This window comes from Actinia tenebrosa, unplaced genomic scaffold, assembly GCF_029948245.1.
Source record: "Actinia tenebrosa isolate PJP-AT-01 unplaced genomic scaffold, QUT_ActTen_1.0 PGA_scaffold1__47_contigs__length_23844297, whole genome shotgun sequence".
In the NCBI taxonomy this organism is placed as follows: Eukaryota; Metazoa; Cnidaria; class Anthozoa; order Actiniaria; family Actiniidae; genus Actinia; species Actinia tenebrosa.
In genome coordinates, this window is record NW_028292578.1 from 4,738,999 (window position 1) to 4,754,960 (window position 15,962).

Sequence of the window (15,962 nt, forward strand, 5' to 3'; positions counted from 1 at the left end):
GATATCTCGCACCTTTAACGGAAAGGAATGGTCGTTAGAGATCCGCATGTTCAATGTCAAATCTAAACTTGGATGTTCATCAAATGAAACCGCGGGTATTGGATAAGTACTGGTACCCAGCAATAATTCCTTTGACCAACCGGGTTCAACATGCGTCGGCGTGGGTTTTGGTTTAACGTAACCAGGATTCTTCAACTGATTGTCTATCTGATCGACCAGCGTAGGTTTCAAATCCTCATTGCTGTACATCCTAGAGCCGTTATAGTAAATCCCATCGGGTCTTCTTTCGAACTTACTAGCATCCGCGTGCGGAAACATCTTCCTAAAGGCCCTCCAATTCCCGTAATCCCGGTTGTCATGATGTGGCTGCTCCTCTACGTTATTCCCAAAAGCGTCGTACATTAGTATATATAATGGATGTCATACCTTCAGCACCTCCACTTTATCCTGAACTTCCTAAGGAACCTAACGAATTAAACGCCGAAAACTTCAGGCTTAATAAAGCGAACTTAATCCTGGCTTACTTGGAAGGACAAACGAAACACTATGAAAAAGTTAGAAAAAAGTACGTCAGAGCCAGGAGTACGCTACATAAGATTGCGATAACTTCAGGATCCATATCTGTCGTGTTAACGGGCTCCGGTGTTGCTACTTCGCTTACTGGGCCGGGAATAATCGTTGGAGTTCCTTTGGCCGGCGTTGGGGCAGCCTGTGGTATTATTTCGGCTGTTGCTACGGGCATTATGAAACAGTTGTCAAGCAAAATATCAAAACACGACACGACAATAGCTCTGTCAAGGGCTAAAGTAAATACTATTACCGATCTTGTCTCAAAGGCCTTGCGTGACAGAAAGATAGACGACGTAGAATTCTCGCTTATTCTGGCCGAAGAAGACAAATACGAGAAACTAAAGTCGGACATAAGGAACAAAAAAACAGTCGTAAAAGATCTTTCCGAGGAATCTCGCAAAAAGATCTACCAGGAGGCAAAAGAAGAGCTTCAAAGAAAGCTTGCTCAGTAAATATCGTGACAGGATTCTATTTACATATCGAACGTCAGTCTAGAAATTACGCGTAATCTTATGCCGTAAGATCCACTATCTTCTTGGAATCCATCCCAAGAGGGGGTGGTTGGGGTCAATTTTGTAAAATATTTCATAGATTACGTCAGGGTAATAAGGAATATCCTTATCCAGCCGACAAAACATCCACTCGGCTTTTGTCATATCAGAAACCTCAGGATTAGACTTACCGGTAATTTCAGACAAAAGGTAGGGGATAGCTTTGTAATATTTCCCTAGCTTTAATTTTTTCAACGTTTTCCGTAGACTTTGTGGGGTTGGCTCTTCTAAGTGGTCTATGATTTTCTGCCTTACTTCGTCGCTCAAATATATCGGATGTAAACCTTGGATATGACTCATCCAGTCCCTGAAGTATTTTATTCTCTTATATGGCGTTTTCTTACGACCTCCATTGGCGTAATACTGCTCTCTGGTAGCATTTGGTACGGCATTACGAATATTCTTACCACACTCGTAACACTGTGCTGACGTGTCGTCTTCTATTTGCATTTTCTTACCACAACACCAGAAACCCCGAGGCTTAGGTATATTAACTTTGAATCTTAGACAAATCACACAGAAGTCATTGGTGAACTTTTTACATTCATGCATCGTATATATATCGTACATTTTTATAAACACTTATCTTTGATTCCCAACACAGCAGCAGTAAGGACTTATCGCGCGGCTTATTCCCGCTGCCGGCGCCTTCCTTAAACCGCCTGTAAAACCCGTAAATCTTTGACATTGACCGCGAGTCCCCCTTACTGCCTACGGGTTTGGTACGGGTAAAGTGGACAAATCGGATATTTGCCTAAAAGTCCGTAGAGTTGGCTCGAATAATTCCCGCGGCCGGCGCCGTTACGTGGGGGCAGGTAATCCCCGGGCGATTCCGAATGGTGACCGCGAGTCCCCCTTACTGCTGCTAAAGACTACCATTTTGCAGCGGAAACGTCACGGTCCATTAGATGAATAACCGCCCCCCGGCCGGCCGGCTCAGTTGGTTGAGCATCGGAGTTTCGTGCGCGAGGTCGTGGTTTGAGTACCGGCCTGACCAACACTCAGGGTCTTAAAATAACTGAGGTTATAAAGTGCTGCCTTTTTATAACAACTACAAAATGGTTAGAACTTCACGTGGCTCGGTTAACCACGTAAATTGGCGGTCCCGTCTCTCCACACTACGTCACCCTACTACTACGGAGGGACTTAAAGAACCATTGAGGACGTTAAGAAACCCTGGCACTGACCACCCTTAGAGACAAATCTTAAAGTGTGTGGTGGAGAGGGGACTCAAACATTTTTTCTTTCATATGGAACCCAAAGTAAGCCAAAATAAGATTTCATTGCCCCCAGCATCAAACCCAACGATACAGCGACATTATAACTTGTTGCGATTTTGAGCCGGCAATACGGGTGTATGTTGGCGGCTAGTTGGGAGAAAGTAAATATAACCTATATTGTCGGCTGAAAACCGCAATGTATTATTTGCCTATACGAAGCAAAAAGACTTATCCTAAACAACATTGTTCTATTCATTCTAGGAATTGTCATTGCCCCGAACTGGTGGCTGAAGATCATTGCCCTCATGCCCTACAGTAAACAAAAGAGTTCTATTACCCTTGGCATATACGGTGGAATGGTAGCAGGTGCCACTATTATCGTTGCCATCAGAATCCTTTGTTTATTTCTGACTTTTATTCGATCATCAGAGATGCTTCACGATAAGATGTTAATCGCTATCCTCAAGTCCCCCGTATTTTTCTTTGATACCAATCCAGTTGGACGAATGATGAATCGCTTCTCTAAAGACATTAGTACCCTAGATGACCTACTCCCCTTCCAGTTTGTGTTATCTATTGAATCTTTCTTCCAATATTTTGGAGTCGTCACACTTACTTGCATTGTGAACCCTTGGTTTGTTCTTGTCATTGCCCCCACGGTGTTCTTGTTCTTAATCATTTGTCATCTTTATCTAAAAACTGCTCGTGAACTCTCAAGAATGGAAGCGATAAACTGCAGCCCATTATATGAACACGTCTCTGAGACCATGAAAGGATTAGAAGTCATTCATTCATTGGAAAAGGAGAATTCTAGCCTGGAAAAATTGCATGAGTAAGTATTTTAAGATCTTTTTTCCAATAAAATAATTGAATGATTAAGAATCTCATGTTCTGGTTGGTTGGGAGCACTATGCGTCGTGCTTTTCCTTACGCTTGTCGCATGTTCTGTCAATCATCAGAGTGATTTAACAAACACAACCCGACGAGAAAGAGGACTACGGCGCGCACGCTAACGAATGGCTCTCAAAACGGCAGTTGACGTGGCGACATGCGAATGTGTGCCATTTGTCAACGTGCGCACCCTCCTCTTTCACGTCGCGTTGTGTTTGCTAAACCTGTCTACCGCTACATGGAGACTGCGCGCGCCTATTTTATTGTTTTCATTGCAAGTGACTGAGTGATGGAGATCTAATTGAAAGCAATATTGCGCATGACGCATGAGGGCCACAGGTTTGTTAGTATTTTCATACTATTACGTGCTACCCTCGTTAAATGAAGTATTTATTTTTATTATTATTATTATTATTATTATTATTATTATTATTATTATTATTATTATTATTACCAATACTCTTGTCACACATTCGACCTAAATAATTGCTACGTTGTGTCCTAATTAAACACTACTTCACGTATAATGGAGGCATTTGTTGTATTTTTTTTTTTTTTTTTTGTGCGAAGCAAAAGAGTTGAAGACGTTGAAGTTATGGATCGCCGCACACGAGACTTCCTTTCATTCGATCAAAATACTATAACCGCTCATTTTAAAATGTTAAAACATCTTGACACTAATGTTTTGTTAGTATCATAATATTTTCTGACATGCTGTACCTATAAATTCATATATTAGTTTGTTTCACTACTCATAGGAAACAGGATCTGTACACAAGATCATTGTCTTTGGAAATAGCCACAAGTCGCTGGGTTAGCTTGTACGTAGATCTTCTTAGCAGTGCGTTTCTAACTACAATAGGATTTGGGACGTTATTTCTGTCTTTAGATCCAGGTCAGTATATTTTAAAGCATTGATTAATTAATAAGGAGGAAAACAAATAAATCTTGATTATATACTTGACTTCGACTGATAAAACGCGCGGTACAATATTAAACGTCTCCAGTTGGTTAGCCAGGGTAGGGGCGCCATTATGGCAACATTATAGGCAGAGCAACGTCAAGGTTTGTAGACGGTAATTACAGAAGCAGCCCCTTATCCCCGATTATTGTAAAACCCTGAGTGTAAGTCGGCCTGGACATGAATCACGAGCTTCCTATACAACAGAGCTACTGGGCGTTGGTTAGCTTTGGACTTTGATGCTTTATCACTAACATATGTTTTCAAGATCTAGAGATATTAAACAGACATTTTCTCATGTATTTTATGTGTTATTTTACCTACAGCTTCAACTGGTATGCTTATGACATTTATCATTTCGACGGTCAGAATCTCTTCACGCAGCATTCGTGGCGCCACTGTAGTCGAGAGCCAAATGGTATCGGTAGAAAGAATTCAAAGCTATACCAAACTTAGCTCAGAACCAGGATACGATAGACAAGCTGAGGTGCCAACCAACTGGCCGAGTCAGGGTGCTATAAGTCTGCGCGGAGTTTCCCTGTATTACATTGATGGCGGACCTTCTATATTAAAAGACATCAACATCGATGTTCAGGCGCAGGAGAAGATCGGTATTGCAGGACGTACTGGTGCAGGAAAGTCATCCCTAATAGCGGCCTTATCTCGTATGCCGGATCCCGAAGGCCAGGTACTTGTGGATGGTATAGATCTTGGTACCATTAATGTGCAAGATGCTCGTAGAGCAATGGCGGTCATTACGCAAGAGCCTTTTCTGTTTAAAGGCAGTCTGAAGAACAATCTGGATCCTTTTGACCAATTCACCGAAGATGAAATCTGGTCAACGCTAAAAGCAGTACAGCTTATCGAGTGCGTACAGAAACTTGATGGTCTACTGGAACACTCGTTTGGAGAAGGAGGATCAGGTTTCAGTGCTGGGGAGCGACAAATGTTGTGTCTTGCTCGTGCATTGCTTCAGCGGCGTAAAATCCTTGTACTGGACGAAGCAACAGCTAATGTGGATTACAATACAGATCAGCGTCTTCAGCATGTCATCCGAAATACCTTCTCTAGCTGCACCGTGCTCACCATTGCACATCGATTGAATACAATCTTGGATTACGATAGGGTAGTTGTTCTGGACGGAGGTCACGTGGTTGAAAACGACAGGCCAGATGTTCTTGCAACAAGAAGTAATGGTGTTTTTGCCAAACTACTACGAGATCATGACGGTCAAGTTCTGCCCTAGGAAGTATTATCTGAGCATAACGAATCAGATTCTTCAAACTTATAATCATTCTAATTTGGTTGTAATTCTAAGACCAGAAAGAATGATTTCATAACAAAAAAGTCAATATTTTCTGAAACTGCTTTACACGTCGGGCTAGAGGGCTAAACAATGTCTCATTTTGGTATTTCATTAAAATTTCTCGAAACTTGGTACCATTGAAGAGTTTAACAAATTTCACAACTCTGTCCCTTTACGTTTTTGAATTTCGACATTTTTGGCGGGGCGATGGCGTTATCAATTTTAACGGAAAATCGACTCCTCAATGGAAAATTCTAACTAGCGCATTTGAAAGGACTGCGCATGAGGAGTTTAAAAATGCAAAACTTGTTCATTTCTGATATGGGAACCAAAAGATATGATTTTTGAACATTCATTAAGCCGCCATTTTGTTACTATTTTTAGAAATAAAATGGCGGCTTCATGAATATTCCAAAAATGTACCTCTAAGGTGACCCTGAGTCCTATCGTGCAGCAGCAACCTGCGCGTAAAATCTCAAATAATAATAATTATCCCATTACGAGTGAGCATTGGAAAAATAGAATATCTGCAAAAAAAAATTATTCTCATTTTCCCTGCAAAACCATTATATTTTACTTTACAACGTGCGTGTATAAAGGAGTGAATAAGTCCCTTTAAACTACAGACTTCGAATTTGCCACCATCCTATATATATTTAGCATCAAAAACGTGATATGTGAATTTGGTTAATGTAGTCCAAATAAGGAGTTTGGTCATCAGCAAGGGGCCAACTCTAAAGATCATACACACTTAACATCCCATTTCCCTTACCAAAAAAAAAAAAATGACGAAGCTCACTTTTAGTTACATGTATTATTATTTTTTTGTTTGATTGGTAACCAGGACAACCATGACCAAAATTTCAGACATCGAGTGCTGAACGGTCGTATGGACTTACGGCTACGCTGGAGATTTCGGCCCCAACACCGCTATCCCGAGAGGAATTACACACTGATCAGGAAGTTTGGCAGAATCCTAAGGGAGAGGTTAGTCGGCCCCTAGACCGTGATTGATTAACCCCTTGCTATGACCAGCAAACCATGTGTGTCAATTGTGTCGATGATGGGTATTCACCCACCAATACGTTTTTCCGTGTGGGATAAGTTTTGAAAATCCATGCAACTGACGTATCTAACACATAAACTTGGTATTGATGGGCAACTCTTAGGTTATATTCTTTTTGAAGCATTTTATTTTTAAATATACTTTAACATGAGATATTTTTGGCATCCACTAAATGATAAGAAAATAGAAAGGGAAAATAGGTCAAACAAAGAAGACCTTAAAAAGTTATGTCCAGAAACTTAATATTTCATCCAATTCTTATAAAGCTTTTGAAACCAATTTAAAAAAGTAAAATATCTTCAAAGTTCATAATGAGGAAAAGAACGACAGAAAAATATGTCAAAAAAAGCTCGACTTCTTCAAAAATAATAAAACAAATATAATGAATAATGAAAATCTAACATTAAGAAGTGTCTTGTATATACAAATCCTGAAGAAAAAATTTTTTTTAAGGGTACACACGTATATATCCGCGAACGAAGAGAAATCAGTTAACGATCAATCTATTTAATTTTTTATTATTTGAATAACACACCGCTAGATTGATTTTTACTTGTGTTGTATTGTGTAATAAATACTGTAGTGCCGCGCTCTAACGAGCAAAATAATCCATTGTAGAAATATATACACAGACTCAGTCGAAACTGAAGTTTCGCTAAAAATCCATCCAAACAAAGTCCCTAATGACTTAAGGTTCAATTGCGTTTTGTGAAATATCCATATTTTTCTGTTTTGATATAATAGGTTTTAAGATAAGCTGGCATTGCTTACAGTTATGAAGATGTTGTTTATAAAGTTAATGATTTTATTTTCCTTGGACAGCCTATTACCAGAAGGTAAGTAACCTGTTGTGTTAACCTTTTTTTTATTTCCCATGAGGACAAGATGATCCCGAAATGTCGTGTCATTCTCATATTAAACTTCATCATTATACGTGTTTCGAAAACCTTTGCATGTCAATATGTTTGAGGTTAATCTTCAATCAACAGAAGTTGAAGCCTTGGTTGATACTCGCCATTCGGACAGGAAAGTCTTTCAGATTCCATCAGTTCAACGCTTGTTGAATGGTCTGAACAGTGTCGTCGAGAAACCAGATTCAACTGTAAGGACCAAACCTCGTCTATATAATGACTTGCCATGGAGAGGTTATCAACGGCCTATGGTACGTAAAGGATCGAGTTATTCATGGCGTTTACATGATGAAGCAGACGGTGCTCTTCCAGCGACTTCAGACGAAAAAAAGGGCGAATTCAAGTTCAACAATAATGGAGCTGTTGGTAAAGGAAAATATATCATATCTAAAAAGGGCATTGATATCAACGTCAAAATGACCCTAAAAAGGATAAAAACAGCTCCAACAACAGCTCCAACAACAGCTCCAACGACAGCTCCAACAACAGTCACTACACCGCCGACGAAACCTGCTGTTACAACCAAAACGCCTGCGACGAAGCCAACATCAGCAAACAATGCTACAACACCTACAACAGCAGCAGCATCTACAACAGTAGCAACAGCGACAGCTACAACAGCAGCAACGACGGCTACAACAATAGCAACAACGCCAGCCACAACAACAGTTACAACGCCGACCTCTAAGGCAACAGCCAGCACCACCCCAAAATCAACTAATAATACGAATTCAGAAGCATGCCAAGGCAAGTGAAAATGTATTGTTAGTTCAAGAGCCAATTTGTTAGTTTCATTCTGATTCATTCTTTATGTATTTTCTTTCAAATCAAAAGATTCGCCGTTTCATAAAGAAGGCCTTGCAACACACAACAAGTATCGAGCCATTCACAACTCACCCGCAATGAAACTCAACTGCATCATGAGTAAAGAAGCTGAAGAATATGCGCAGAAATTGGCTGATCTTGGCTCACTTGTACGGTCAGGGTACAGTGAAAGACCGGAGCAAGGAGAGAATCTATCCATAGGATGCAGTAACAGTAAGGCACAAAGTGCAAGCGAGGCAGTCAAGAACTGGTAACATATGCATGGCTCTTAAAAATAAAAAAACTGTTTGACATAGTTAGATGAAGCATTTTAAACAATACTTGTTAGCACATACCAACTTGTGTACTTCCTAAGAACATGCGCGCTCATTGGTTAATTGAAGGTCAATATTTTACGATATTCACCTCTGAATCTCGGAATATTGAGTCGGCAAAAAATGGCATCTGCCGGCAATCGTTTTGCTACAATTTCCGATGAGTAAATGCCATTCCTATCAATACTAAAAAGGCAACCTAGTATGACCTAAGTTTTGCTAAAAGTTTTGCGTGAATTTGTCACGCAAACTAAAAGTTTCTGTTTGTTTGTTTTTATTGAATTATTGTATATGTTGGTATTATATGTATAAGTTGGTATATGCTAAAACAATTATAGCCTGTTTTTAAAAATCTTGAGGAGTTGATTTCCAAGTTCGATGTAGTTACGCATGCGCAGTAAAGATGCGTCTTCCTATCTTCTAATTTAATTCATTGTATGAAAATGATAGTCAATTGAAAAAATGTCGCTTGTCATTCAGTTTTTACACTATTGTCTAAAATACTAGCGCAGGATCATCGTTGCGACAAAGAAAGTTCTAGACTTCAATCAAAGTGTTTCCATGACAGCATCAAAAGACACGAAGTTTCAAAGGCTATGGAATTGAATGGAAGCACCTTGACTGACGTCTACCAAAAGCTATTTGGGTAAATCTTACGAATATGCGGGGTGTAAATCACGAATAGTAATCAATACTAACACATACAACTATTTTGACAATTTTGACATTTCATTTTAAGGTACGATGAGGTTTGTAAGTACAAGTTCGCAGAAGAAGGTCCCCAGAAAGGCACCGATCATTTTACACAAGTCGTTTGGAAAGCAAGTCTTGAGTTGGGAATAGGAAAAGCCCAGAAAGATGAGAATGGTATGACCTGTACGTACATGGTCGGTCGGTATAAGCCTCAGGGAAACTTCGATGACGGGAGCAGTGGATACAAAGATAATGTTCTTAAAGGTTCCTTTGACGAAAGTTACTGCAACACAATCAAAGATGGCGCTGGTCTTGATGGCGGGTACGGCTTAAAACGATTCAATACATAGAAGTCAAAAACATTCTCTTGGGGTAAAACCTCTTATCAGTATTGTTAAAAATAGTGCAGTATGAAACTAATAATTTTGTAAAGAAAAGCAAGATAGATTATAAAGGCAACCAAAGCGATCAAATCCATTAGAAAACAACTAAAGCGGTTCACAAACTATTAACAAACGTTAAAGACTAAATGTGAGGTTATAAAGTCGATACAAAGGCTAGAGGGAAAGCAAAAACTTACAGATTGTGTGCCTTCTGCTTGCTTGCAATCACATTTGAACAAAGAATGCTTAACCTAAAGGCCGCTCGGGCCAGTCTCCTTGAAATTATCTGTCCCGGTCTCTTACGGCCGCGACAATATAGTTAGGATAGTACGCGCGCGCTGATTGGTCGAAAACTATTTTTTGTTAGTGAATGCACCACAGTACTGACGACATCTGCGAGCGCGAAGTGCTGCTAGATTCTGCGACCGTTTTCCTTTTGCGTGAATAAATTCAATACCGAAATAAAATTAGTGACCATATAATAAAACGAATAAAACAGATTTTTCCGTGATCCATCCTGTAATAAAGCACTTAGGAAGCGCCGTAAGCTCTCAAGAAGTCTGAGAAGCTTCTCCTTACACTTCTTTAGTGCTTAAGGTGGCTCCATATAGTTTTTGTTCGCGCGCCAGGTTGTGCACGAGCATGCGCAGTATGATGACGTCAGGAAAAGTTAGAAGGAAAGTCTAAAAATAAAGTCCCTTCCCAAGTTACAACCTAATATGTGCCGCTCGCTTTTTTACTTCAAAAATGCGATGACTTTAACATAATTGCCTGAATTAAATTGTCAAAATATTCTTCAGCAAATACAGCTGGTCAACCAATCCCCCTAGGGTAATAATGATAATGATAATGATAATGATAATGATGATGATGATGATGATGATGATGATGATGATGATGATGATGATGATGATAATAATATAATTGAAAACGTTTTTTCAAATACTAAAAGAATAATTGCTAAATGAATTTCAAGTTTAAAATTAGCGCAGATATATATCGGTCTTATATTTACATACAATATAAAAAAAAAGCAAATCGATAAAACCTTTTTTTATAAAGATGTGGGCGTTAGCGTTATCGAGGGAGAAGTCCACGTTTTGAGTGTCAAGTGTTCTTCTAATAGATGGTGATCCTCTCAGGCACAGCAGAGCAGAACGAACAAGTGCAAAATGACACTTTGGCTCCAACCCATGACATGGTGCTTGCATAGATCTCTCCCTTCTTAATCGATAAGGGCCCAACTAAGTGTTTGTGGTAAATCTTGCATTCTGTGCCCATTCCATCTGTTGTACTAAATACTAACGGCGTCAATGTTCCTTGTTCCACCTCCATGACCCTGTTGGCATATTGGCGTTTCTTTTCACTCTCATGTTGCCTGTACACTTGCTCAGGAGTCTGCTCACGGTTTTCACGGTTTGAGATTGCTTTACGGTTACATAAACTGTAATAAGATGTGGACTTTTGGGTAATCCAGTCCAGATCAGATTACAGCAATCGATCTCAAACCCTTAAGACCTTATTAAAATATAAAACCAGGCTTCAAAACACGGGTTCCCTGTGGTTGTACCTGTATCGGAAGAAAATAAAAAGGTCATGATTATGACTGTGATCACCTGCAGCCGTTAGAAATCGTATAATGCTACCAAACGAAGAGAATTACTTCCATTCTAGTTCTTGATTAAGCATTCCTCACTCTATAACATTTTATTGCTTTCGGGTAAAAGGTTTGATAGACTTAACTTATTTTAAAATAATTATAAATATTTCGAATATTTTACTATTGAGGCCATTGCAAGTTTGTAATTTTTTTTCGCTTCACTTAAAATGTTTTTTCGACGATACTTCTCAAAATCAATTGCTTTGTGTGTCGTTTGTTTTTTTTTTAATATAGCTCCATCGGTGCATGCCCGAAGATGTTTCCATACTGGATGGTGCTACTCCTAATGTCAGGTAAAATATCTTATAGTCATGTAGTATATTGAGTATTTCCAGGCTTCAGAGCTAGGTAATCGGTTATCAAGCAAAATATAAATATGAGGATGTTGTAGGAGACTTGTAATCAAATTGTACAATGGAATAACGTTAGAATATAAGGGATTCTTTATAAGCACGCTCTTGAGTTTACTATCGATTGCAAACATGTTTTTTAGGGTTTGTCCTGGGTATCTGTGAACCATCTTCCAGACACATTGCCAAAAAGAAAGACATCCCGAGAGCTTTCTACTCCAAGCAAATGGATTCTAATACAGGGAAAAAACACTTTGCTTTTCTGAAACGAAACAAAGTCTCGATGTTTGACCGTGTATCAGATCAGCCAATAAAACAGGGTAGTTTTAAAATCGACGATGGAAAAGTGATTGGTAAGAATATTGTGTATTACACTGATGTTTTTATGATTTTAGATGTAACAGTACTAGTCATTACAATTTTTGTAAACGGTAAGTGCCAAATGGGATAAAATATCTGATCTTCTCTCTCGCTCAAATATTGTTCCTTTCTTATTATTTAACTTTTCAATTCTTTTATATTGTTGTTATTTTACGATAAATTGTAAAACTAACTAAACTTTTAAGAAAGTCTAGATCTTCTTATAGATAGGGGCACCACACCATTGTACCTGTGTGATTGACATTAACCCACTTGACATAAGGACAACCTTTAAATGGGGACTAGTACGAAATTATTTTTAATTTTAATTGATCTGAAACTTTAATGAAATAATCCACAAAGGTCTACTAATGTTCGGATAGGAAGTATTATATTTTTGTGGATTTTTGCCGGACCCCACCTACTCAACACTAAACATTGCTTCATACCAGTTCTTTGTATTTTATAATCAAAATATCATAGTCACTATCGAAGAAATGAGACAAAACAATTGATTCTAACCACATTACATTACATTACATTACATTGCATTACATTGCATTACATTGCATTACATTGCATTACATTGCATTACATTGCATTACATTGCATTACATTGCATTACATTGCATTACATTGCATTACATTGCATTACATTGCATTACATTGCATTACATTGCATTACATTGCATTACATTGCATTACATTGCATTACATTACATTGCATTACATTGCATTACATTGCATTACATTGCATTACATTGCATTACATTGCATTACATTGCATTACATTGCATTACATTGCATTACATTGCATTACATTGCATTACATTGCATTACATTGCATTACATTGCATTACATTGCATTACATTGCATTACATTGCATTACATTGCATTACATTGCATTGCATTGCATTACATTGCATTACATTACATTGCATTGCATTGCATTCTTTTGTTATATCCTCCAACATGGCCGCCGTGTCTTCTGCTATTTAATTCTCTTGGCAATGGTTGAAAACCATCAATTAACAGGAAGGCTTTTAAAATATCCAGTCTTTCACTCTGCTGCTGTGTAGATTTACAATGCTTTAATCCCTCCTTATTTTGACTATTGCAATACAATATGAGATGGGTTAATTGGCTAATTAAGAGACAAATTACAACCTATAAAACCGTTCAACTAGAGTAATAATGAAAGCAGGTTATGAAGTGAGGTTCAATACGCTTGTTGATTCTTTACACTTGGATAACCTTTCAGTAAGACGACGTAAGAAATAAAAAGCCATCTTGATGTTTAAGTCCTTAAACAAACAAGCCCCGTGGTACCTACAAAATCCTTCCATCGATATAAAAAATGTTACTACCTAAGAGATTCTAACAGGAAACTTGATTTACCTAAGCCACGCACATATATTCTAAACGTAGCTTTAGCATATAACCGACGGATACCCGGCTATCCCAAAACCTTTCTAATGGAGCTTAGATTTATCAAACCACACTGAACTTTCACAATATATTCAATAATTTCTAATTAGTTCTCAGTGTAATTTTTTTTGGCAATCTTCATGAAAATCCTTATTCCCTTATTGATTAGAAGCCTAATTTTCACATGTATTTCATCCAAATTCAACAGGTTTCTATGAGGCCAGAATTAATTTCCTCCAAATCAATCTTTACAGTTTTAAAAACATGTATTCTTCTCGACTTGCAGCATAAATATGATTAAATCAGAGATCTAGATATCTATTTTTTTTCTTTTGAGTTAACTAACGCAGGCCTCCTAGTCTCCCTCGCCAGAAATTCGTTCCTTTTCCCAATAAGCTTGAGATCCAGTCCAATGAACGAAAAAGAAAGATAAATTAAGTAGAAAGTTCAGAATTTGTCATAAATGGTTTACTTTCTACATGCGCTTTGTTTAAAGTTTTGCCATCTTCAACCTTCATGAGCGCCTCTTCCCTGGGCTTCGGTCGAACCTCTTCTCTGGCTGTTTTCTCGAAAATGAAATAATATTTTTGAAAACTGACTATGCTGGGATTCATATTTAATAAAGCTGACCTATCTAATTTCTAAAGGAGAGCGAATTTGAGTTTTTGACCCTTGCCACCATTTGTTTGATTCTTGCGGACATTGCCTCTTAAGAATTCTAAATCCATACAGCAATTCAAAATCGAAAGGGACAAATATATATGAATTAATGGTATTGGATTCCTACACAGCAATCACGTAAAACGGTATTTTAGTTTAGTTTAGTTCATATTCCACTTTCCACAGAGCCAAACGGCAGGAAACAAAGCCATTTTAAGCTAGTGAGGTGATGCCAGTTATATCATTGATAACGGGGTTCCTGTGCATCGTTATTTGAACACTGCTTGAACGCCATAAATTTGAATTTTATATAGGAAAAAACTGAAATTCACTTTAATTGTTTTTTTGTTTTTGTTTTTCTGCGACATAAATACTGTATACTGTTTTTGTTTTCACTTTGTCGTTGTTCATTTAGTTAATGGTTTTCACTGGGTTTTTTTCCAATTATTAGGAGGAGGGATTTACGATATAAACAAAGATGGTGTCAGCATCGATCTTAAGATAAAAATAGCACCTGATTATATCGAACCAAAGGCGCAACCTACTCCTGCATCAACAACCGGTCAAACGCCTGGTGGCTCAAAGACAACTGCAGCTCCTGTAGCATCAAAAGTAACGAGCCAAACAACAAGTAGTCCAGGGGTCACCACTGTTCCAGGGGCCTCAGAAGCAACCGCTGCCCCAGGTGGAGGATCAGTAACAACCTCTGCTCCAACAGGCTCAAATACAACAACACCAAGTTCTACAGGGACTACCGCTGCCCCAAGTGGTACAACACCGTCTTCAAGTACAGGTAATCCAACCCATTTATTATTTTTGTATAAAATAATAAAATAAAATGTTACTAATAACTTTTAAAAATTGTTCAAAGGCTCTGACATTGAGAAAGAAGCGTTGGAATTACACAATAAATTCAGAGCTGTTCACGACGCACCAGCAATGACATTGAACGCCCAGATGTCTCAGTCCGCTGCTAGCTACGCCCAAACCCTAGCAAATCTAGGAACTCTACAACACGCTTCTCAAGAAGAACGTGGTAATAATGGAGAGAATCTTTCATATGGTTGTTCGTCTTCTACCGGACAGACCGCGACAGAAGCTGTAACTAACTGGTAAATAAAATACCTTAAATTTTCATCTTGGTCTTAGTGTAAGATACTAGATTTCCTCGACTTTAAAACTTTATATCCTTGATTTTGATGCAGATGAACACTCGTTTACTTTACTTTATATAGGTACAACGAGATTTGTGACCCAGGGTATACATTTGGCTCTGAAAATATGGGTGGTGCCGGACATTTCAGCCAGTTGGTCTGGAAAGAGAGCGTGGAGCTTGGATTTGGCAAGGCAGATAGCGAACAAAATGGAATGAAGTGTACTTATTATGTAGCACGATACAAGAAAGCAGGAAACATGCAGGGGAGCTTTGCGAAAAATGTTATCAAAGGAAGCTTTGACCAAAGCTACTGTAGTACGATTTAACTAAAAATAATCATAATGTACTGTACTAGCTACTTCTTAAACAATATGTTGATGTGTAATGACTAAATTTAGTTTTGGTTGATTGTTACTTAAATTAACAACCAGAAATAAATCGGACAATCTAATAAAGCAAAGTGACAAAACTTACTTTTTAGAATGTTTGGTATATTAACATCACAATGGCAATGTTTAAAAACTTTACGCCGACCTAAAGACCCCTACCAGTACGTTAGAATGCCGCTCAATTTTTGAAGGCATAACAATAACAATTTCGTTTTGTCCTTCAAATCGACCTACTTTGACATTACATGCAAGGAATCTAATGCTAAC

At 38.3% G+C, this 15,962-nt stretch overlaps 3 protein-coding genes across 4 annotated transcripts in view; all 3 read left to right on the top strand.

Moving 5' to 3' along the window:
- The window catches only part of LOC116292478 (ATP-binding cassette sub-family C member 4-like), a 28,467-nt gene extending 23,028 nt beyond the window's left edge, over window positions 1-5,439 (top strand). The window contains exons 5-7 of the mRNA XM_089032167.1: window positions 2,603-3,173; window positions 3,991-4,127; window positions 4,520-5,439. Of these exons, the coding sequence (XP_088888293.1) occupies window positions 2,603-3,173; window positions 3,991-4,127; window positions 4,520-5,439 (1,628 nt within the window). The remainder of the gene's footprint in view (window positions 1-2,602; window positions 3,174-3,990; window positions 4,128-4,519) is intronic.
- On the top strand, window positions 4,861-10,398 carry LOC148909731 (uncharacterized). The gene is made up of 5 exons (XM_089032823.1): window positions 4,861-6,486; window positions 7,310-7,401; window positions 7,555-8,223; window positions 8,311-8,551; window positions 9,355-10,398. Exons 2-5 carry the CDS (start codon window positions 7,341-7,343, stop codon window positions 9,656-9,658), a joined length of 1,275 nt encoding a protein of 424 aa, XP_088888949.1. The 5' UTR covers window positions 4,861-6,486; window positions 7,310-7,340; the 3' UTR covers window positions 9,659-10,398.
- Window positions 10,399-11,290: 892 nt separating this feature from the next.
- Window positions 11,291-15,779, top strand: LOC116300119 (uncharacterized). 2 transcript variants are annotated; one of them, XM_089033127.1, is made up of 6 exons: window positions 11,291-11,411; window positions 11,586-11,644; window positions 11,845-12,054; window positions 14,602-14,943; window positions 15,022-15,262; window positions 15,386-15,779. In XM_089033127.1, exons 2-6 carry the CDS (start codon window positions 11,608-11,610, stop codon window positions 15,630-15,632), a joined length of 1,077 nt encoding a protein of 358 aa, XP_088889253.1. In that variant the 5' UTR covers window positions 11,291-11,411; window positions 11,586-11,607; the 3' UTR covers window positions 15,633-15,779. The 2 variants fall into 2 exon arrangements, with proteins under 2 accessions (XP_088889253.1, XP_088889252.1); XM_089033126.1 differs by having other exon boundaries at window positions 11,300-11,418.
- Window positions 15,780-15,962: the final 183 nt, after the last annotated feature.